Below are 21,976 nucleotides of genomic sequence, written 5' to 3'. Positions count from 1 at the left end.
ACTAATGAAAGAAAACAATATTTGGAAATTAAAGTGCTAGTGAAAATGAAAAAATTAGGTGCAGAAATTGAACAAAAAAATTATTTTTAATTAACTCATTTAAAATATTTTGTAAAACAGTCTGTTCTTCTCATATCACCTCAGGAAAATGGATTGTCTGCTAATTAGGAGCAGTTTCTATGCCTTTGAAAAGCACTGTAGTTACTCTCAAAGATAGATTCTCAACAAGTTTATATGGTTAACTGAGAAGAGGAAATCATAGGACTTCAGAAGTAATCTGCAATTTAATCGAGTTTTTTTGTGTGTAAATGTAGATCTGTGGTAATGATAGAAGGTTGCACATTCCTTTACTTTTCCACAAGTCTTCATTTTTATTGCACATTATTAAAATATGAGTACTTGTAAGCATTAAAAAGTAATAATATTGCTAGTCCTATTCAGTTGACCTGTTGTCCCGTGGAGACTGTGAACATAGGCTTCTGGCTGCCTCTGGAAGCATGACCTCGGGAACAGTAACCAGCTAGACAGGTCCCCCTCTGATTCACCAGTTTCTCAGCTTGTTAGTGGATTCACAGGTCAAGCCAACTCCTGTTATTTAAAATCATAACTTTTTAATAATCCAAAATAAAAACCTGAGTAATGGATTCAGTCAGGGATTTGACTGGTCTGGCCAGTTGAAAAGGCCCTTGCTTGATTTTGGAACTGATTTCATGAAGAATGAGAAACCAACAGAAGCAGAAGAGATAATATCCACGTCTGCATCTTATCTGATAACATAATTATGTGAACCAAGTACATGTCTGACTTAAGGAGGATATGAATTCCACCATAGATGTCCTATAGACAGGCATCCAGAATCATTCGTGCTGTGAGATGTTTCAAAGTATTGTGCTCCTCTTGAGCTCAAATACCCTTGTTTTGGAGAGATGCTGCTCAGTGCATCACCACCACATAACCCTCAGTGGAAAACTGTTACTTGTTTTCTTTGAGGTGGAGGGCTCCCAGCTGATATTACTTAAAGGGGGACTATAAATTACCCACCTAGAAGAGATTTTTACTGTTACTACAAATCAGTTTGAAGACTTATTTTATATGTGAAAGCACAGATTTATGAGAAAGTTTCGATGAAACTTTCATTCAAATGTCTTCACTTGGCCAGGATGAAAACAGCAAGTAGGGGTGAGCCAGTTAACATGCCCTCCATGAAGATTGTAAATCACCCAATTGTTGTGTGTGTTTCATGAAATAGGCTTTCTAATTGTTCTGAAGGGGTGCTTACTGCCTGCTTTTAGATCTAAAAGACTGAGACATATCAAAATATGTGTATCAGAATTCTTGACTTTCATTCCACCCCTCCACTGTAGCTTTTGATTTCCCTTTTTATAGTTTACTCTCAATTTAGGAAGCAGAAAAATTCAGAGTGAGGAAAAGCATTTCTTATTGTAAACATATTGTTCAAACACTTTGAGAGTCTGCATATGAGATCATGCTTGGACTATCTCTTTGAAGGAGTCAGAATGTCTGAAACCAGAGTGCTTTGAGACTTTGTCAGCCATGGAGCTTGCAGAGCAAGTGACTCTTTTAGACCACATGGTTTTCAGAAGCATACCCTATGAGTAAGTGTTCTGCAGCTGACTGAACTGAGAGCATGGATGCGTAATTATGTGACAGTTCTGGGCACCACACTAATTCATGCTAACAGGCATCAGGGAAACAAGTTTGCGTACATAAGAGAATGAAATTCTTTGGCTGTTTCTGTTATTGTTTACAATTCCCCCATAGTCTGATCATTTTTTGAAAGACTTTTAGAGTCTGCACTCTGCCATGGGCTGTCTCCTTGAAGGATATTGGATATAGATTTCTTGTTTTAGAAACTGATGCAGCCTGTGAGTTTACATGTGTATATGCATGTATACATTTATTGGAAAATCAGTTCCTTTTAATGATTTTTGTTAGCAGATATTAGAGGAGGGGGTAGAAATGGTTTGTATTCCAGAAACATTACGCTAGGCTCTAGGAAAGATACAGCACAGAAACTGAATGGCAAGGAAATTGTTTATGAGAAATGCTGCACTGGTTCATGCCTTCTTGAGTCATCAGAGTGAACAGCTGGTATTTCTTTCATGAAGGGAAATTTGGTAAATTGACTGACAGGGTTTCTTTGTGGAATAAAAGAGCTTCTTTTTATTCAATATTATTTTAGAAAGCTAGGCAAACCTACTGAAGTATGGTTTGCTTGAGATTTAACCAGCCTTTCTTAGTAACCCCTGAAATCTAGATGGCATTTCAGTGACGATGAACCAGGAAGATGTAAAGTACTGCAGTAGATAATTTAGTTGGCGAATAGTCCTGTGTGAGGAAAAAGAGGTTCAAGAAACACTTTCTACTTCATCTTCCCCAATGTGAATGTAAATGGAATCAAGGAATATGTGGAGGCCAATATTTGATTTATGACCAATATTCTACCCTGTATGATCTCACCAGACAATACATTTGAGGCTGTATAACTTACTCCAGCTTTTAAAATATTTTGAAAAATATTTTATCTGCAGTAAAACAAAAGACAGGTATTTTGGAACAGATTTTAGAGTTGAAAATTATTGTTGAAAATTATTTGGAGTGGTCAAGCATGAAGAATAGTTTAAATGAAAGAATTTTAATCCTAGCAACTAAGTTTAGAAATTAGAAAGTTATTTCCTACATATCTACTTTATTCATTTATAAGAATTTTACTTTCTTCATGTGTAAGAATAACCACAGAGGTGTCACTCCCTTCAGTCCTGCTGAGAGAGATATTGTTTAATAGTCAAGCAAAATGTTTCCTTAGCTTTGCTTTCTTTTGTATCTATTTTCACATGAACCTGAGCTGTTTACCTGCTTCCCAGGAGGTTTTTAATGGCAACTGCCCAAGCAGAACTGAGGAGCTCAGCATATGCTCCTAGACCTCTATTGAAATTAATTGTCCAAAGGCCAGCAACAGTGCAGACTGAAATGGAAGCTACTACTGATGATATTAAGAAGTCATTTTATGCAATCTAAAGAGAAGTGACGTCCTTTGATGGTTTAAATATAGAACATTTATGGATAAAATAATTTTTTTCATGAATACATTGTGTTAAAAGTTCAAACCATCTCTGTAGAGCAAAGGATTAAAAGTCTATATAAATACTATGCATGTCGTAAAAGAAACATCAGAAAGTATAGAAGGGGAAAAGTTAAGTTTTTCGAGCCTTTTGAGAATCTCATGTCTCTTAATTTCTGTTAAGCAAATACAGTCTTTTCTGTATCAATGGTAAGAACTCCAACCTATATAAAGTTAAATATAAAGAACTCAGATTATGAGTTTACAAGATTACTGAGAATACTTGGGACAGGATAGCAAGCCCTCTTTTTTTTTAATGCTAGGGATACACATAATCTTGCTGCATGATGAACATTATCTTTCTAGAGTTAGTCAGTCATGAGATGCAACACAAAACAAGCTGCTGAGAAAACACAGTCTGTTTGTAGTTACTGAAGCTGCAAAGAGCTGTTTTGTGAAGAAACTGTGTTTTCCTGAAGAAGCTGACATTCAAGACTCTGCATGGCTTGCCCATTAGACGTAAACACGTCCAACTGTTATGAAGAAATGAGCATTTTGTCTGGATTTGATAGGCTGAAATGAAGGCAAGGAGAATTCTTAGATTCTTTTTCTATATATCTACTAACCTAGTCCTCCAGTTTGGCAAACCAAAAGGAAACAACAGCAACTCTGAACAGAATCACCTAGTGTACTAAGCATTAATGCTTCCTCCCCACCACATAGTACGAAGTGTACGAGTACATTTTATACTCACTGCTAAAGACAGTATAATAAAGGCAGTATAATCCTTTTCTTTCAATCCTTTCCCAAGTGGCACATAGAAAGCGTATCTCTAAAGAGCACAGAAAGAAGGAATTGGAGGAACCATGAGAAAATATCTTCTCCACTTGCTATGTTTTATGGAACAATCAGTGAAACTCGACCTTTGAAAACAGTTATCTAAACTTCCCATGAAAATGGAATTGATAAATATTCTGTGACTTCTGCAGAAAACTTAGCTCAGTGATTTCCAGCTATAGGTGGAAATTTGAACATAATGTTTAAACTATATCTTCCTTAATCTGAATCAGTCTGCAAATTTTTGCCCTATCATTGGTGTCTTTATAGCCAATCTTTTACACAGTAGCATGTTTTTCTTTCTCTCTAAATATTCTTTCCTACATTATATAAATCCAGCCTATTCAAGGTTTATTTGAGTCTATACTTCCCAAATGCTTTATCAGACTTTTTGATGTGGACTCATTCCGTGTTGTCTTTGTCCTGCTGCGATATTCAGGACTGGTCATAGTACTCCAGCTGAAATTTAAGCAATGCCAATAGAGTAGAATGACACATTACTTGTGCTTTATATACAGTAATCTTGTAAGTTGAGATGTTACCTGTCTTTTTGGAAAGAATATCACATTATAACATGAAATCCCTGAAATCCTTTCAAACAGGATCATCCCAAGACTAAAGACTCGTTAAGCTCAGCACTGAGACATTGTTTGCAAGCTAAATAGCATACATAAAAGGACGAAATAAGATCTTAGAATGATTTACTAAGTTAATACTTTAAAGAGGATGGACTTAGGTAAATTCTTGTTTCTTCCGCTGGGTTCATTTTTGACTCATTATTCTGAAATAGCATTACAGGATAATAGTCATAGGTTCTACAGGAGAATTGAAAACATGGTTTAGCACTTCTGTTACTGAAAGCACAGCATGCACTTGCTACAAGTAAAATCTGCTGTTTGTTGTCTGTTTTTCATGCTCAGAGCTCTTCGTGTAGATCAGAAAAGAGGATAGTCTAGTGCCGGAAAACAACACTTCCCAGTAAATCACTCTTTCATGCATGCCTATTGTACTGTCTTTTCTTCTCCTGAAATGTTTATTTCTCAAACATTTCTCCAAAATATCATTTAGTATGACATTTGAAGATCAGAGAAGAGGCTTGAGATGCAGTTCCCTTCCATAACTGGCATTTTACCGTAATGCTGATATACCATTTTGTACACTTTATTGAAATCAGTAAATTAGCTTTTAGTTAAAATATTATTTTTTTTTTAATTTACATCTTCAATTGCAATCTAAGAATTTGTATTAGGTGAACATGCTGGCCTGTTTCTGAGAAGATTTCTCATAATGATAGGTAATTATGTATGATGTATGCTGCTTAATTTTTTAGGGCACTTTCTCAGGATGATCAAGATGATACCCATTTAAAAATAGAGGATATCATTCAGATGGTAAGTACATCTGGAAATGTACATGCAAATATGCCTATAGAGATGTTGCACATTTTAGTCACTAATTTATTATCACTTCATCACCTTTACAACTCAGGACAGAAGTACTATTCTTTCATACCATGGATGTACATTTCAATTTCAAGAGAGTTAGAATTTGGTGCTCATATCAAAGATGGTTAGGTCAGAACTTTAGGATTTGGTGTTAATGAAATGATGCAAAAAAAAAAAAAAAAAAAGTATGGATATATCTGAAGTGATGAATATCTATCATCTCACCAGCTGTCAGAACCTTAGTTGTCTTTTACTGATGAGAACTGTCCTCCAAACTTTATAGTTGCCATCATCTCCTAAGTATTAATACAACTAAGTGTGTGAGCAATGAATGGTTCCATGGAAAGTGGCACAGAATGCATAGACTTTAGTTAACCTACCTACATACTTGTAATTTGGTATGTGCCTGTTTTCATGTGGGTTTCCAGCCTGATGTTCATCCTCACATTGTTAACAATTTTTAATTAATTCTTATTTCTCAAAAAAGTTAATTACAATTCTATATTGAAAATGCATATGGAGATTTTAATACAATGTGCTTTGAAATGCTCTTTGATACAAAGGGAGATCTTTGCATGTTTTTCTTGTTTTTGCAGTCAGAATGTCCGAAACCAGAGTGCTTTGAGACTTTGTCAGCCATGGAGCTTGCAGAGCAAATAACTCTTTTAGACCACATAGTTTTCAGAAGCATACCCTATGAGTAAGTGTTCTGCAGCTGACTGAAGTGAGTGCATGGATGAGTTATTAACTGATTCTGGGCACTACACTAATTCATGCTATTGACATCCTGGCAAAGAGATTTGCATATATAACAGAATGAAATCTTTTGGCTGTTTCTGTTATTGCTTATGATTAGGGTATAGTCCCCTATAGTTTGATCATTTTTGGAAAGACTGATTTTTTCAGTCTGTGGCTATGAAAGTATCTGTGATTACATCAACGCCTTACAGGCTTTGGGCTAGTGAAAGGTGAATATAGTATGGAAGTGCTCAGTCTTTGGGGAGGGAATGTCAGATAAACTTTCCTCATACAGCAGTTTACAATTCATTTAGTCATGTAAATTGATAAGACCAACTTCAAATAGGGTCATAATGCTGAAAACTTATGTGGGAAAATGGGAGGATGGCATTAAAATCAGCATAAATCTTTATAATACTTACAGCTTTATTTGTTAACATTAATAATGTAATAAGGAAGTGCTGGAATTAGTGTAGAGCTGTGTAGTTAGCTTCTAAAAATATGGGGTATACTTGAAATACATTCAGGCTACAGTTACAGACAAAGACTTCGTGATGTGTTCATTAACTAAATTTTTGTTTTTGTTTTTTCTCTCCACTCATTATCTAGAGAGTTTCTTGGGCAGGGCTGGATGAAACCGGATAAAAATGAGAGAACACCCTATATTATGAAAACTAGTCAACATTTTAATGATGTAAGTACTCACAAATATGGATTGCCTTCTGGGAACTCTTTTGACACTGTCTGTGACCTCTGGAACAAAAATATCATTTTTACAGCATTTTATAATTTCTTATCTGGAAGTGACTGAATGCTATAGTCTTTTTTCTGATTAACTTTTAAAATCAACGCATACAAAGATTCTCCTTTTCATTAATTTCTTCTCTGCATTTCAGTAATTATTAAATAGACTAAAACATTTTAAACTACCCTAGACTATTTTATCGCTTACAGAACAAAATAATTTTTTTCATAGTGAAAACATAAAACCAATTCTATTTAATGAATGCCCTTTGAATCTCCATGTATTTGTTCTTTACCATTTTCCTTGAACTTTCCTGGAAGACATTCCAATCAATGTTACTGCTGTTGTCTTGAAGATACACTGCATTGCATTTCTTACCCTTCTTTCATGTGATAATTCACATCCACTGTCCTGTAACAGTGTTCTCAATATGCTTTCTCTGATTTTATTAAGAGCTGTAATTTCTGTTGTGCATCAGTCATATTTTCTACCTTGCTTGTTAAATAATTGTTTCTATACTGATTCTATTTAAATGTCCTCTTTGTTTGGTCAGATGAGTAACCTTGTTGCCTCCCAAATAATGAATTATGCTGATGTCAGCTCCCGGGCTAACTCAATTGAAAAGTGGGTAGCAGTAGCTGATATTTGTCGATGTATGCACAATTATAATGGTGTGTTAGAAATCACATCAGCCTTGAACAGAAGTGCAATCTACAGACTGAAGAAAACTTGGGGTAAAGTATCCAAACAGGTAAGAAAGATGTTATTACTCTTACAATTTCTAGTTCACTCATCAGTATGTTGTTCAGAGAGCAATGTGTTGTAGGATTCCTCCCATAAATATTTCTACTTTGACAATACTCTCGACTTTTTTTGCTTGAAACATCAAGTTGAGCTGGTATGTCATGTCAAGGTGTTTTGTATTTGGTGTATCCTCTTTTTGGTGTCATTAAGTATCTGTGAGAACAAACTGATTTCAATGGATTTTGCAAATCTGCTTTAAATGGTTTGGAAGAAATTTACCGAACAATGTAAATCTCAGCTTTCTGCTATTAAAAAAAATATTATGGTTGCTGTAACAGAGCGCTGAGGTGAGTAGGACAGAACCAATCACTTGTAAGTTAGGCAGTATTTGGATAAAGAGTTATTTCCAACCAATTGAAATACCTCTCTAATTGACATGCAGGAATGTGGGCTTTTATTAGTGCATTTCCTCCTCAGTATGTTTCTGCAGCTATTGCAAAGCAGTCAAGCAGCCCAAATAACAAAATCCATTTTCTGACTGTGCTGCATTCTACAGTCAGCTTATTCTCAGATGTATCTTATCTGGGGCTACTTTCTTTTGGTTAAAAATATGATAAAAATCTTTCAATACAAACTCTTGGGTATGACTTTACCTGAAAAAAAATAAAGTATGTTTAGGATTTGTAAATGTAAATGTAAAACAAACAAACATAAAGCCCAACAAATTAATATTGTTGCACAATTCTCCAGTGCTTATTAGAAACATTATCAGAGTTTTTCATCAGCCTGAAGAAGGTGGCTGTTTCTGCCTACAGCTTCTTATTAACTGTAATTTCAATTTCAAATGTGACAAATTCCTCAGGATTCTCTGTTTTCTCATCTGTACCGTGAATAAATAATGAAAACAAAATGTATTTTCACTTGTGGAGTAACCAAGCTCTGATGATGTCCACTGAAAAATCAGTCTTGTAAGGCAGTAATAACTTCTCAAATATACATTCAGCTTTTATCAGAAACTTGAGGCAAAACCAGTTTGCTGCAGGCTGCAAGACAGTACATCCTTTACTGCCCCTAAGTTCCGGTGAACCCAGCTGTGGAGCCTCAGCAATACACAAAATCAAGCCTCTAATATTCTTGTATACACAGTAAATCAAAGTGCTAATCATTAATTTAATGAATATGGGTTTTTTTTCTGAATTTGCAGGCTAATAATATCAGAATGGATATGTATTTTGTGTATCAGTCAAAGGAAAATCTTCAAGGCTGCCTTATCTCATTTTGCAGAAAAGCATTAGGAACTACAGTGAAGCTAGATTTGTAATACCTGTATTGTTACTTCTGAAAATATGAAAATGCTAAGTGAACTACGTATTTTTAAAAAAATCTGATTCCAGACTTCTATGTGCAATAGCAATGATGTTCATAATGTGTTCTCCTCCTAGGCAAAAGCTCTCATGGACAAGCTTCAGAAGACTGTGTCATCTGAAGGAAGATTTAAAAATCTTAGAGAAACACTCAAAAAGTATGCTTACTTACACAGCACAATTATGTTTTGTTACAAATAGTGGATAGTATATGTTATAGATAAAGTGGCTTTGATTAAGTTTAGATAATTAATCTAGTGATGGGTAACACTTTTACCTAAAAACCCTTTAAATTCTTATTTTATTCTATTTGGATTTTTTCTTTTTTGCTCAATATCATACATTCTAGCATTCTACATCGGTAAATAAGATGTCTGCAGAGAATTACTGAAAAAAATGTAACTGTTATTCTGTGCAGATTTTTACTTATACTGATAAACTTTCTTAGTAACTGTAAAACCAGGCTCATAAAGATTCTTATTCACAAACAACACTGAAAATTTTCTTGCTCCAGATAAGTTTAGGGCTGATTAATAAGCTTTAGTCAGATCAAAGATCCCTTCACCCCTTTATCTTATCTCTGTAAGTGCCTTGTAGCTGATGCTCAGGGGAACACAATGCACAGAACATTGGTATTTCCTATACCCTTCCAACCCTTGTAGCCTGCCACTCTGGAAAACAGCCTGTATGTTTGTACAGTAGTCCTTGAATTTTTTTTCTTTAATTGATTTGTTACCTGTGCCACATGCAATTTTGGTATCCAAAATATACTTTGGCAAGAGTTCTACAGTTTGTGTGTATCTTGATTCCGACTGCATACGTATAAAACCCATATTTTATAAGTTCTGTATTTAAAAGTAGGCTTTGCAGAATTGAGTATTAGAACTACTTTAAATGGTCTTGAGACAAGCAAAGAATTGAACTATTAGAATAATTGCAAATGTTAAAAATATATACATAGATATAGCTCCTGTAAAGCTATACACCTGTCAGTCAATATAATGCCTGCCTGTGCATGGCAGTCATCCTTACAATATAAAAAATACTCATCATGAAGTGCTTAGCTAGGCAAAGACAGCAGTTTGCCTTTAACAGTACAGCCATGGCCCTTTTTTCTCATGCCAGAGCTTCAGAAAACTGGGTTTGCTGCTATTTCTGCTGAGATAAGAATCAGCAAGTGTGGAGTAGTGATTACTGCACTAGGGAAGTAGCAGTCACTATCCCGTTCTTTCTGCCACCACCAAGAAAAGCTACTCCCAATTTTCTAGAGCTGCTCTTCCTAGTTTTCCAGATCATCCTTCCTATCTCTCTGTCTTTTGCTTTCGTATATTCACTGTTGACCAGGCTTAAAAAAGCTGAAAAAATGCTATGTATTTACACTTACACATATGTGTATGTATGTCTCCACACATGCATGCGTGCACATGCACGTGTACCTAGAAAGCTTAAGACTGATGCAGAAGAACACCAGCCACTCAGAAGCACATCCTTGTGCACTTTAAGCTTGTTTGTAGAATCTGTTTCTGTATCTCCTGTCAGCTGGGACTGTAATATTCTTGAAGGTGTTTCTGATTCCAGAGTACACCAGCCCTTCTTCCTGCTCCATCATACTTTAGCTAAAGGCTACCTGGCTTTAATTTAAATTAGATATTTGACGCAGTCCATTCAATTTGTCACACATGGAGCACATAAACTCAAGTGAAGTCAGTTTTACAAACAAATGTGATCCACTGTATAAAAGTTCTTCAAGTAATAAAGAGTTTGCATGAGTTATAAAAGTAATCATTTGTGAATTTATTTATATGCAAATATACTGATTTCTTATTTTACAGTTGTAACCCACCTGCTGTTCCATACCTTGGAATGTACTTGACGGATCTAGCATTTATTGAAGAAGGAACACCAAACTTCACTGAGGAAGGCCTTGTTAATTTTTCCAAAATGAGAATGGTAATTTTCGTTTGCTTACATGCTTTCCTAACAGATGTTTAGTTATGAGCTAATTATTGATTTAATTACATCTGCTCTGAATGTAACTGCTAAGACTTACAAGTGTATTGGCATCGTGCATGATGGATAGCTATTTGAAAGCAATTGTCCCAGTCTTCTATCACCACCTTCTGGTAAACTGGGGATTTGTATGGTGTGAATTTGTCTCCAGTTTGTTCACTGAAAAGTCACTGACAGAAATAGCAGCTGCCTTATGCCTGTGAAGGAGCAGCAAGAGAAGCAACTTAATTAAATGAGAAGACTGTAATGATTCGTCAAAAGATAGTGCTCACAATCTTTTTTCCAAGTTTGCTAGGATCTATTTTAAAAAGCATTTCAAAGTTGATTCTCTCCGGCTGTTGTTTTATAAAACTCCTTGGAGAGACGCATGGAAACTTCTCTGTTAATCTCAACTTAATGTTCATGTAATGACTACACTCTTCAGCAGTAACTCTAGTCATAGATAAAGGAGGTTATCAGTATACAAAGAGGAGAGAGAAGGTGGATCACTTGAGACTGACTTTACAATAAATGGTTAACTTATGGGAGTGAAATCCTTGGAAGCCATTAGGAGATGATCTCCCCAAATAGTTGCAAAAGTTGGCAAAGGAAATATTGCATGATGTGCCTAACTGAAGTCAAAATGAAGTTGTACTCACTACGTATATGTATTATTTTGCCAGATCTCACACATTATCAGGGAAATACGCCAATTCCAGCAGACCTCCTACCGCATAGAACATCAGCAGAAGGTAAGGCACTGTTACCTACCAGTGAAACTAAAGCAGTGGTAGCAGTTGGCTGTAAGACACCACCGTTGCTAAAAGCTGAAATGAATGTTTTCTGCTGCCACAAACAGGAGAGGACAGACAAATATGGGCAAGTACTGTGGGTTTGTAATATCTTGTTTCCTTAGCACTGTTTGTACAGGAAAGTTTTTCATCATCCTCTGAGAACTCTCTTGGGATTTCAGCCAACATAGTTTTGGAGTACATTTGAATGGGTTCAAAGAGAAATGTGATCTTCCTGCCCAGTTAGAGCCTAATTCCCCACAGAATCCAAGAACACTGGGATTAGAGGATAAGAGATGGCATAAGCATCCACTGGTGCTGTGTGCATGCTGAAGTTCTTTTCCGCTTGTCATTTATGGGACCTATGAGAGGTTGTCCAAAGTCAGCCTGTGTCTTCTAAGAAAGGACTTTTTATGTCTCAGACTCCAGAAAATCAACATGAGCCTTGGTTACCTAGCTAAGGATTTAGTCCTGAGACACATGTTCTTGATTCTAGAGCACTGGTGGTACAGGTTTATGCCACTGCAATGAGCTGTTGTGTTTCTCTGAGAAAACATCAGAGGAACTCAGGCACTGAAAAGGATTCAAGAGGAAAAGGGAAAAAAAAAAGCAGAGAAATGGTCTGTTCAGCTGTGTTTTCTGCATTTCAGGTCACTCACTACTTACTTGACAAGACACTCATCATAGATGAAGATACTTTGTATGAGCTTTCCCTAAAGCTTGAACCCAGACTCCCTGCCTGAAGATCCAGCTTTGCCTCAGAGTCTACAGAAAGCTTTAATATAATGAACAAAATTATGCATGCCTACTCCTAAAGACAGCAAGGGAAATATTGAGAAGAATGCAAGCTTTCTTTTCCAGTAAGGGATACTGAACCTCACAGCATTTCCCTCTCAGGCAACGACAATTTCCTGTTGGAAATGGAAGACAAAGATGCTTTCATATCTGCATTAAATGATTGCTATTTTGCAAATATAATGTTTTGCAGTAAGACCTGTGCATTTAATGGAAAATAAGAGGCTTTCCTGTGAAAGGTACTCATTCTAGCCATCTTAGTGTGACATATTAAAGGGAATGATTTAAGTGGTGGTAATATACCCAATTATGTGAAGGTAAATGAGCAAAATGAGATGGCTCTGATGTCATCTGTGTTGATGGTTGACAATGCAGTCACTGAGGCAGTAATGGTACTGGTGTCCTCATGTGACTTTAAATTAATTGAAAAACAGGATCTTAACAGTCATCTCCTAGCCTGGAGTGACACTAAGGTATCATCTAGTATCTCTCTCCATATCCGCAGTTGTTCTAAATGTTTGTGTAATGATATCCTTTATCGAATGTTACCTTCTTTAAATGTCTTATCAGCCTTCTCTAAGGTGACTGATTTTACATATAAATAAATTGTAAATATTTTTTCATTAAAATTCTATGAGAGTATTTTCAGCACAGAAAGTAAATGAACTAGATGAATGGTTGTACACAGTTGCCAGCCTTGCAAGCTTCTGGGAAGTACAAGGTTAGGAGCTATACCTGAGACTCGAGAGATCTGGACCTGCAGTGAATGGAATGGTTAGTCATGTCGCAATGCAGTCCTGCAATCCTGAAAAGGCACTTTATTTTTTCTGCACCTTCTGCAGTTTCTGTGGCAAGTCAGGCAACAGAGCACTTTCTGGACACACTGTGGAGAGAAGTATCTATATGGTCTGGCAATGAGGAGTGATCAGCAGTGACCACAAGAAGTTGGAATGACTGTTTTGCTTGTAAAATGTCTGGTTTTTGTTCAGTGATTCAGTGCTGACTCAGCTCCAAAATCATTCACATCAGTGGCAAACTTGGAATTGATCAAACACATACTGTACATTTTTATTTAAACTAGTGATTATCATTTGTGTAGGGGCACATGTTTCAAGAAAATGTAACTAATGGTAACTGTTCTTAAAGCCTATGCTTTTGTGATATGTACCAGGTGGACAAATTTCATTTCTACAGCTAGTTGGTACTTCCTAAAATTTACTGATCGTAAGTGGCCTGTTGTAGCTGCATGGCAAGTGAGCTCAAATGCATGCTGTAAAGTATATCAAAATACAAAGTGCAGATGTTTGCACTGTTGAATAACTTGGCTGGAAAAGTGTCCTTACTTTTCCAAGGATATTCAGCCAGTTGAGGAAATAGGGCTATATCACTGAATACCTCCCTTAAGTCCTCTCAGGGAGATAAATGTTTATCTCCCTGAGATTGTGACCTAGGTCTATATGATCTGACAGTTCTCACTGCAGTCATGATGCTTCTGAATGCTTACAATGAAAAATGGATATGCCTGGCTTGTGTGCTTTGTCTTTATTTGCACTTCAATTATATTGTTAGTCCAGCCAAGAACTGCACAGTAAATTCATTCATTCTACCTGAGTGTAAATGCAAGCATTTATAAATGTATCTTAGCAACTGTAGATTTAGTAAAGGTTCTTCATCACAAGGACCATCTCTTTGTAAATAACTGCATGTGTAAACACCACAAATACTGGGAAGTTCATTAATTACAAAAGCAGATAGCAACAAAAAAGGAAATTTCAGAAGCATCTAAAGTACTTCTAATGACTGCTGTAGAAATGAACGTGGAAAGTATTACTTACAGAAGCTCTTCTTACCAAAATGTGCTTGTTCTTTTCATTATTGACTGACAAAAAGCTGGTTGCATCCCAGTGCATGGCAAAATGAAAAGCATGGTTTGTTTGGACCACAAAACCAGCTTCTTGCGTATCTTCTGGACAAAAACAGATACTATCTGTTATTTTTGTTAAAGACTTCAAAGTCAAAAAGCAATGAGGGAAAAGTGGTCCAAAATATGATTTCTTAATTTGGTTTTATTGTTTCTCTGTTAACACGTAAAATATGTAACAACTGTCAGTGTGAGTTGGCATCTCTGTTGTGTGCTATGAACTGCTGCTTTATCTTCCTGTATCCCACTATACCAAATTTCCTTGATGTTTCTAGGGTTACAGGGTATTGTTCTTCGTCGTATTTTGTTTATAGTTTGTTGTTTTGTAGTTTTTGTACGTGTATTGGTTCTTGGGAGTTTAAGAACTCTGAATATATTTTAATGCTTGCTAATATATGGGTGGTGCTGTGCTAGTGCTACAGTATTATAAATTGACATAGGCTAGGAAGATGAAGGCTTAAAGATGTTTTATTTCAAAGGTGCTAAGCATCTGCATCTTTAAGTCAGTATACAGTGTGGTTGTTCAGCCCCTCTAGAAAGGCATTTACTACTTACATGCCAAAATTTACCACTTGGGTCAGTGGCAGGATTCAGATTAGCATCATTTGAGTAACCAGATACTTATTCTGTGTTCAAAACAAGAAAAAAGAAGGTTATGGTCACGGCAGTGTTTGATTTGATGATAAACGATTTAATAATGGTTTTGGATGTGGATTCAACATGTTCCTTAAAGTAGAGGAGGTGGCTGCTCAAAGAACTGAGCGTATATTTTGACATCCATAGTCCTAGCCAGTGTTTGCAATCCTAAATCTGAGCTGAAAAGAGCTGTTGTGAAGAAGTCCTGTGCAGTAAGTGTAGTGTGATGTGTTTTGCCCCACACTCAGGTTGTGTAGTTCAAGTTTAAGTAGCCTGAGTGCCTCTGCTGCGGTACTGCTGCAGTGCTTACGCTATGGCTGTAGTTAGTAGGCAGCGCCAGCCTGCTTTAGGTGAGGCTTTGCCTCACATACGCTTACCTGCGTAACCAGTAGTGCAGTGATCTATCTCCCTGTACTGCACAGGGGTTGTGGAGCTCTTTGCTACCAGTTTCTCTCTGCTGCTCCACCACAGCCGTATAATGTAGTGTATTGAGATGCAAATCCCATTCATCAAACACCCCCTGTTTGCCAGTGGTGTTTCAGGGAGGATGTTTCCAAGTGAGGACTTTGGCATTTGGACCTTGCTGTCTTGTAGGATCTTGTCCTTTGTAGCTTTTATGCCGTGGAAGCAGAGTGGACTTACTCTTTTGGAACTGGAGCTGAAAAAGCCTGTTGGATTTAGGATTTGTAAGAAAGAGAAGGTATGAAGCACCTCTCTACTTGCCTTTCTTAGCTCCTCGGTACTGCTGCACCAGTGAGAGGCAACAGCAGTTCTTGCATTGCAGGGGTGTTGCTCCCTTCAGCGCACTCTGGATAAAAATGCCTCAGGATGTATGGTCTGGCTAGCTGCAAAGGGGATACCCGATTTCAACCACTGGTTCTGCAGTGGGTTCATCTGCCAGCAAAGTCCAGGGGAGTTCTGCAGTATTTTTGCTGCACAAGTAGTGTCCCAGAGTCAGCCTGCAGTCAGCTGAGAACCTGGGCCGCAGCATGGGCTCTGCCCCTGTACGTGGCACCAGGCACGTGTCTCACACTGATACGGGGTTAGAGATGCCTTCACCCCAGCCTTCACACCCTCCCTGCTCCCTCCCCTTGCCCACTCAGCTCAGCAGTGTTGTTCATGGCACTCCACACCAGATAGTGGATGGAGGCCATAATTAGTCATCGTGTGGAAGCAAAGTGAATCTGCTGAATTTACAGTTGCAGTGAGTGTGTTCTGTCCCTTTCTTCCCGCTAGTCCTGTAACACACAAACATGCCGCTTAGTAGCGAGAGGTCCAGCCAGGACTGATAACTGTCTAAAAGCCAGAAAGATATCTCTGCCCTCTTTCTGCTTTCGTAGCTCTTGCTGCTGATGGTTGTTCTGTAGGGTAAAAAGGAACTTTTTATTTAAAAGTATTTATTAAATTTAGTCACGTTGATTTTGTTTTCAGGACATGCTCATTATCCTAAATTTTCCTTAATTACCATTATTTATTTTAAGGGATTTTTAAAACATTGTTTTATTTGTATGGAGTTTCAGTCTTTCTTCCTTTCACTCTTAGCAACAACATTAAATTTAGATATATAATTTAAAATTCTCACTGATAGAGACATTTTTACGTAGTCATAATTGATTTTCATTAAAGGCAAAATCCTTCAGACCTCATTCTGACAATACGTTAGGCTTCACTGAGAGCTTTTCATAAGTAAGTTTTTGGGGATCTGGCTCTCAGCTATTTGCCTGTTAACAGCTTTTGCCTCCAAAGGTCAAATGTCTCTGTGTAGTTTGCTTTATGTCCAATATGCTGCTCACCTATGGTGGTTTTGTTGTACCCTTACTTTTGCAATTGTCACTGAAGTTCTGTTCTTTAGGTGAATAGATGTATGTTTATTTAACAGATGTACCTATATCTAACACTGCTTGGTGCACATCCAGATGTTTTTGCATGTATTGTAACTTACCTTTTACCTGAGGTTATTGCTTTGTATTGTTAGTAAGGCATTTCAGGCAAGGTGTTGTGCCTGTGTGCTGATTAAACATTATTTTTTTCCTGAGTTTCAAGAGTTCTTACTGGTTTCTGTTTGTTTTTAACCTCTGGTGATGAAACAGTGGGATCTTAAATCCACCACATACAAATTCTGAGTCTTTTAAAAAAACATGAGATGGGAAGGGACAAGCCATCAATAAGGACAAGATCAGAGAAAATTCTGGGTGTTTGACTTGGAATTTGACTTTCTCCATTTTATTCTTTGCTTGTTTATGCTGCACTACAACTGCTTTGGGCATGATGGGGATAAAAGCTGATTTTAACTTGGAGCAAAGAATGAAACCAATTTCATACAGACAAAGGCATGCTGATCCATTGTGATGTGTAATGGCAAAGTAACTAAATTAGACATGGAGCAGATTAAACAGAACCAGCTGCACAACTCATTCTCCTTCAGCTGAGGAAAGCCTCTCTGCTTCTACACCTCTGTTCTCTTTGTACTCCTGTAGGTAATTACAAGGAGCTGGAGTTTAAACAGCATTTCAGAAAGTGTTTGATGACTTCCCAAGTCAGTAGAATGTTTTTTGAAACAAGAAGCAATTAGTTATCTAAATAGAAATTAGCACTGTCCCTAACATCCTTCTCTTGTTGCTTTGTTGTTGACCTTTTGACTAAACATCCCAAACCTTTCCTTGGCTCCTGTACTGCTCTGGATTTAAAGGTCGTATAGCCACATATTCAACACAAGTTGACAGAAAACGTTTTAGGTTTGTAAGTAGGTTTGCTTTCCTTTTTGAATTAAATTGGATGGAAAGATGCCTATTAAATCTGTTTCAAGAAATAACATAATATAAATACATTAACAGGGCACAGAGTGATGTATTAAAATCGGAATCCATTCAGTGTGCTGTAACCCTGCAACCACATTTTCTGCAATCTTTTCATATTTTCAGTGTATCACATGAGAACTGAAACTGACCTGAGAGAGCAGCTTACTCTTGAAGATGTCAGATGTTTTCATTCAAGAAGAAAAATCAACCCGCCAAGCAGGTCTTTTAAAATGTCCTGGCTTTTGCAAGATTATTTTCCTTTCAGGTTGTTTTCCCTTCAGTTCTAACTGTTTCATTAAGCTTACACTGATGAGTTGGCTGGTTTTATATTTTTCTCTTACTGCCATAATCACAGACTGTTTAAGAAGTACTTAGCAATGAGATTGCAGTTTTCCACTTTTTAATATGTTGCAGGAAAGCAACCACGAAATACTCTCAAAAGTAGTAGACTCCCTGTAGTGGTCAGGAAATCCAGCAGCGTACTGTCTTCTTAATCTTGTGCATGAAGAAAGAGAGGGAAGCTCTCAGATGCCATCTGAAATCATCAACTGTGTAAAGAAAAAACTGAGCTTGATCTTGATTGAGCAAAGGTAATGAATAAGAATCACGAAGACTGAGCTATGCCTTGGAAGCTAAGTTTGAATATTCTGGTCCGATATTTGTATGGCCTAGAAGAAGGAAAATTTGAGAAGAGCTTGAAATTTCAGGTTTCAAAGAGCACTGAAACAATCCCTGGTGTTTGTTCCAGTTTCTGACTGCCTGCGCCAAGCCTGCATACTTGCCTTGCTAAGTGTTCTAGCAGAAGCTATTTTAAATTTGTTTTCCTATTGGTAGCAACTCCTCCTCTGTGTAAGCTTCTTTGAAGCAGGCACTAGCCCGCTGTAGTCGCACGCAAAGTGTGCACATGGCTGCATACTGGAAACAAGGCAGTGATGCTGTTACTAGAGATATATTCTCCCGCTGCTCTTCCTGGAAGCTACTCATTTATACAGATTGGGAACCAGTTTGGATTTACCTTTCTGGATCCTCAGTATGTTTCATGTAAATAAAAACTACTAACTGTTCCAGACGAAAAGAAGCCACAAAGTCCTAACAGTGCTTTTTATGCTGTTTTAAGCCTAAATATTTTATTTATTCTTGTTAGTTTGTTGTTAAAATTTCATTTCTAATTGGACATGCATCTGAAAAGAGGACACTTTTCTTCCCTCTCCGTGCCTGCTGGAATTCCCATAACAAAAAGTATTGAATCAGTATGGTGGAAAGATGGAAGGTGTCCAGACTTTACCATATTTGAGTATGTTGGCTGCACTTCTTTTTAGAATTCCCTCACAATCTCAGACTTGATTAATTTTACCATTTCACTATTGGAGATTGACATAATTAATCATTTTAAAGTAAGTCCAGCAGTTTGCAGTATTGTTTTATGAGAAGAATAAGAATCTCCCTTTGAATACTACAGACTTAAATCCTTAGTTAGGGTGTGTTTTGAAATGAAAGAAACGGCTTCCATCAGCACCACCAGCTAGCCATGCAAGAGTGACAGGAGAAAGAGAGTAAGTATCATTCTCTGAGATGGGGAGGAGAGAATGTCACACTTCCCTCTTGCAAAGCGGGTACGTTTGTTCTCAACCTGTTCTCTTGAGAGAGAGGGAAAAAATAAAAATTGTAAAAAACATTTCACTGTAATACAATTTTTTTTTATCTTAAGTGAAACAAAATCTTCACAAAAATATTGCGGAAGAGCAATTTTCAAAGGGCTGAAATTGTCTGAAATTAAATTACTGCCCCTTTCACACATGAATCTGCACTAGACTATTTCTACCTTCAGTCTTCCTGCTCTGGTCCAAACACGTGCATTGTAGAACTCTGCAGTGCAGTCTGTGGCAAAAAATAGCACGATCAATTTTTAGACAGCCATGAAGGCCACATGATTCTCTTGTAAGGATTGTGGATATTCCTACTTTCCCATAGGGTCAGGCTCATTTCTAGAAACGTCCTTTCTCCTCTCTTAGACCAGAAAACACTTTGCTAATTATAGAGAACCTTTCGTATAGAATGTGGTGGATGTCCTGTCGAGAGCAACTTTAATAACTTAAAATAACTAGGGTTATTTTTAACTGGTTGGCTGGATCCAGCTCAACTTTTTATTTAGCAAACATGTATTAGCAGTTAAAAGTAAGCTGAGCAGCCACAGCTGTAGGAGGACTGCTCTGTGCCTACTTGAGCACCTGGTCAATGGAAAATTTTTGCCCATGCTTAGCACCAAGTACTTGCTTGAGTTCCATCAACTTCAATGGGATATAAGTGTTTTTTTGCCACCTTAAAACAGAATGTTTTTCTTGTCTGAGATCTCAGTAAATTGCATATGCAATTTGCAGGTGGACAATAAACTTTCACAATCTAAATAAGACCATTTGGTGTACAGGAATATTTCTTCCAAAGATGGTGTGCTTCATTGTGTTGTCATATGACTACCTCAGGAATCTGGAGAGTTAAAGGCCTGCTGAAGCTGAAAACCAGTGATTTTCATTGCACTGGGGCAAGTTGTTAGCTGTTAGCTTTTGATGATGGTGTGAGGAGTGGCTCTTTGCAGCTGTGTGATACCAGTGCTCTGACTCCAGCAGCAGGAGAGCTAATGATAAGTGTCCTTGCAAGCTCTGCACCACAAACTTAGCATCCTATAGTTCCTTACTCAGTACCTGTAATAAGCAACAACAATTAGACTTACAATTTCAGTCATGGTTGTTTTGAGTGCTTATAAGTAATTTCCCAAATATATGGAAATTTGACTTTATAGAGTAATTTCCCAAATATATGGAAATTTGACTTTATAGAAATTTTCTTGGAAAGAAATGTGCTAATCAGGAATGCCTTCCCATAAAACAAAATGACCTTATTTGTCATCTGTATGGGTAGATTCTCTGTCCAACAGCTTCCACAAAAAAAAAAAAAATTGGGTACAAATTGCAGCTGAATTCCAGCTGAACTCCCTGCGCAGGGACAGATGGCATTAATATGAATAGCAATAGAATGAACACTCACCTACTGCTACCTCACCACCACAAGCAAAGAAACCAACACAGCATCTTAACTGGGAGGTTTCACATAAACATTGAGGCTAGATAGAGATTAAAACAGGTCATCATTTATGGATGGTTCTTAGTATTCCAGCTGTTTCTGTAGCTGAGTTCCTCAAAAAACAGGTCAAGGGACCAAGCTGTTTCTCAAATACTGAGTGATGCACTCCAGAAACTGTAAGGGAACCTGCTAACTCTGCCAGCTGCTTGTGGTGTTTGTTAGCAGCCTGAGTTTTGTTTGCATCTTCTGTCCTGCCAGGCTCTAACAAATGGCTTAGACATCTGAGTGTGTCACAAAGGCACTTACATTCACGGTGTCAGGTACTTTGAAGGAGAGATCTTTGTGAGTTCAAGGGCTCTGTGAGAAAAGGCTGTCTTGAGTCAAACATTTAAAATGAGGTCTAAGCTTCAGTCTGCATTGCTGGCAGAGCAGTCGCAGCCAGCACAGAGGCATCAGTACACAGAGCTTTGTGCTGCACACAGATGGGGCTTACTGCCAGAGCAGAAGTGATGCAATCACCAAGGCGCTCTTGCTGAGTGTGGGAGGAAAACTGCCTTTCTGTTTTCTTTGCCAGTTCCTGCACTGGTGCAGATCTGTTATGCTCGTATTTCTATGCTTGTGTTACCACAGGAGATCCTTCATTGGGTTTTTGGTTTTTTTCTATCAATACCAGAAACACTGTACTGGTTTGATAGAAAGCAGGTGTGGTAAAGAAGGGGTGCTCCGCATGCTGGGCAGTCCAGATGCAGTGCTCTGGGGTGGCTGGTTTGGTTATGATTACAGTGAGTATGCATGGTTCTCATTTACCTAAACAAGTTATGACATTTTTGGGATACGATTTTGGTCTACATTTTATGAAGCTTCAAAAATCTGAGATTTGTGTTTAGGAAATGGCTGTGCATAATTCAAGAAATATTAAGCATACAATGGAAAAAATATTTTAAAGTGTTGGACTTTTTTAAAAGCTGCTCAGTATTGGCCCCTATGTTTCTCTGCCAGCCTTGAAAAATGCT

At 37.4% G+C, this 21,976-nt stretch overlaps 1 protein-coding gene across 6 annotated transcripts in view; it reads left to right on the top strand.

Moving 5' to 3' along the window:
- Window positions 1-17,122, top strand: part of RASGRF2 (Ras protein specific guanine nucleotide releasing factor 2) — a 129,201-nt gene extending 112,079 nt beyond the window's left edge. For all 6 annotated transcript variants that reach the window (XM_021380890.1, XM_021380887.1, XM_021380886.1 and 3 more), the window contains 8 exons: window positions 5,250-5,310; window positions 5,961-6,064; window positions 6,712-6,796; window positions 7,401-7,598; window positions 9,034-9,113; window positions 10,788-10,905; window positions 11,628-11,696; window positions 12,386-17,122. In XM_021380890.1, the coding sequence (XP_021236565.1) occupies window positions 5,250-5,310; window positions 5,961-6,064; window positions 6,712-6,796; window positions 7,401-7,598; window positions 9,034-9,113; window positions 10,788-10,905; window positions 11,628-11,696; window positions 12,386-12,478 (808 nt within the window). In that variant the 3' untranslated portion in view covers window positions 12,479-17,122. The remainder of the gene's footprint in view (window positions 1-5,249; window positions 5,311-5,960; window positions 6,065-6,711; window positions 6,797-7,400; window positions 7,599-9,033; window positions 9,114-10,787; window positions 10,906-11,627; window positions 11,697-12,385) is intronic.

This window comes from Numida meleagris, chromosome Z, assembly GCF_002078875.1.
Source record: "Numida meleagris isolate 19003 breed g44 Domestic line chromosome Z, NumMel1.0, whole genome shotgun sequence".
NCBI classification, from domain to species: Eukaryota; Metazoa; Chordata; class Aves; order Galliformes; family Numididae; genus Numida; species Numida meleagris.
Note: the sequence above shows the minus strand (reverse complement) of the source record. Positions and strands in the feature narration are given on the sequence as shown.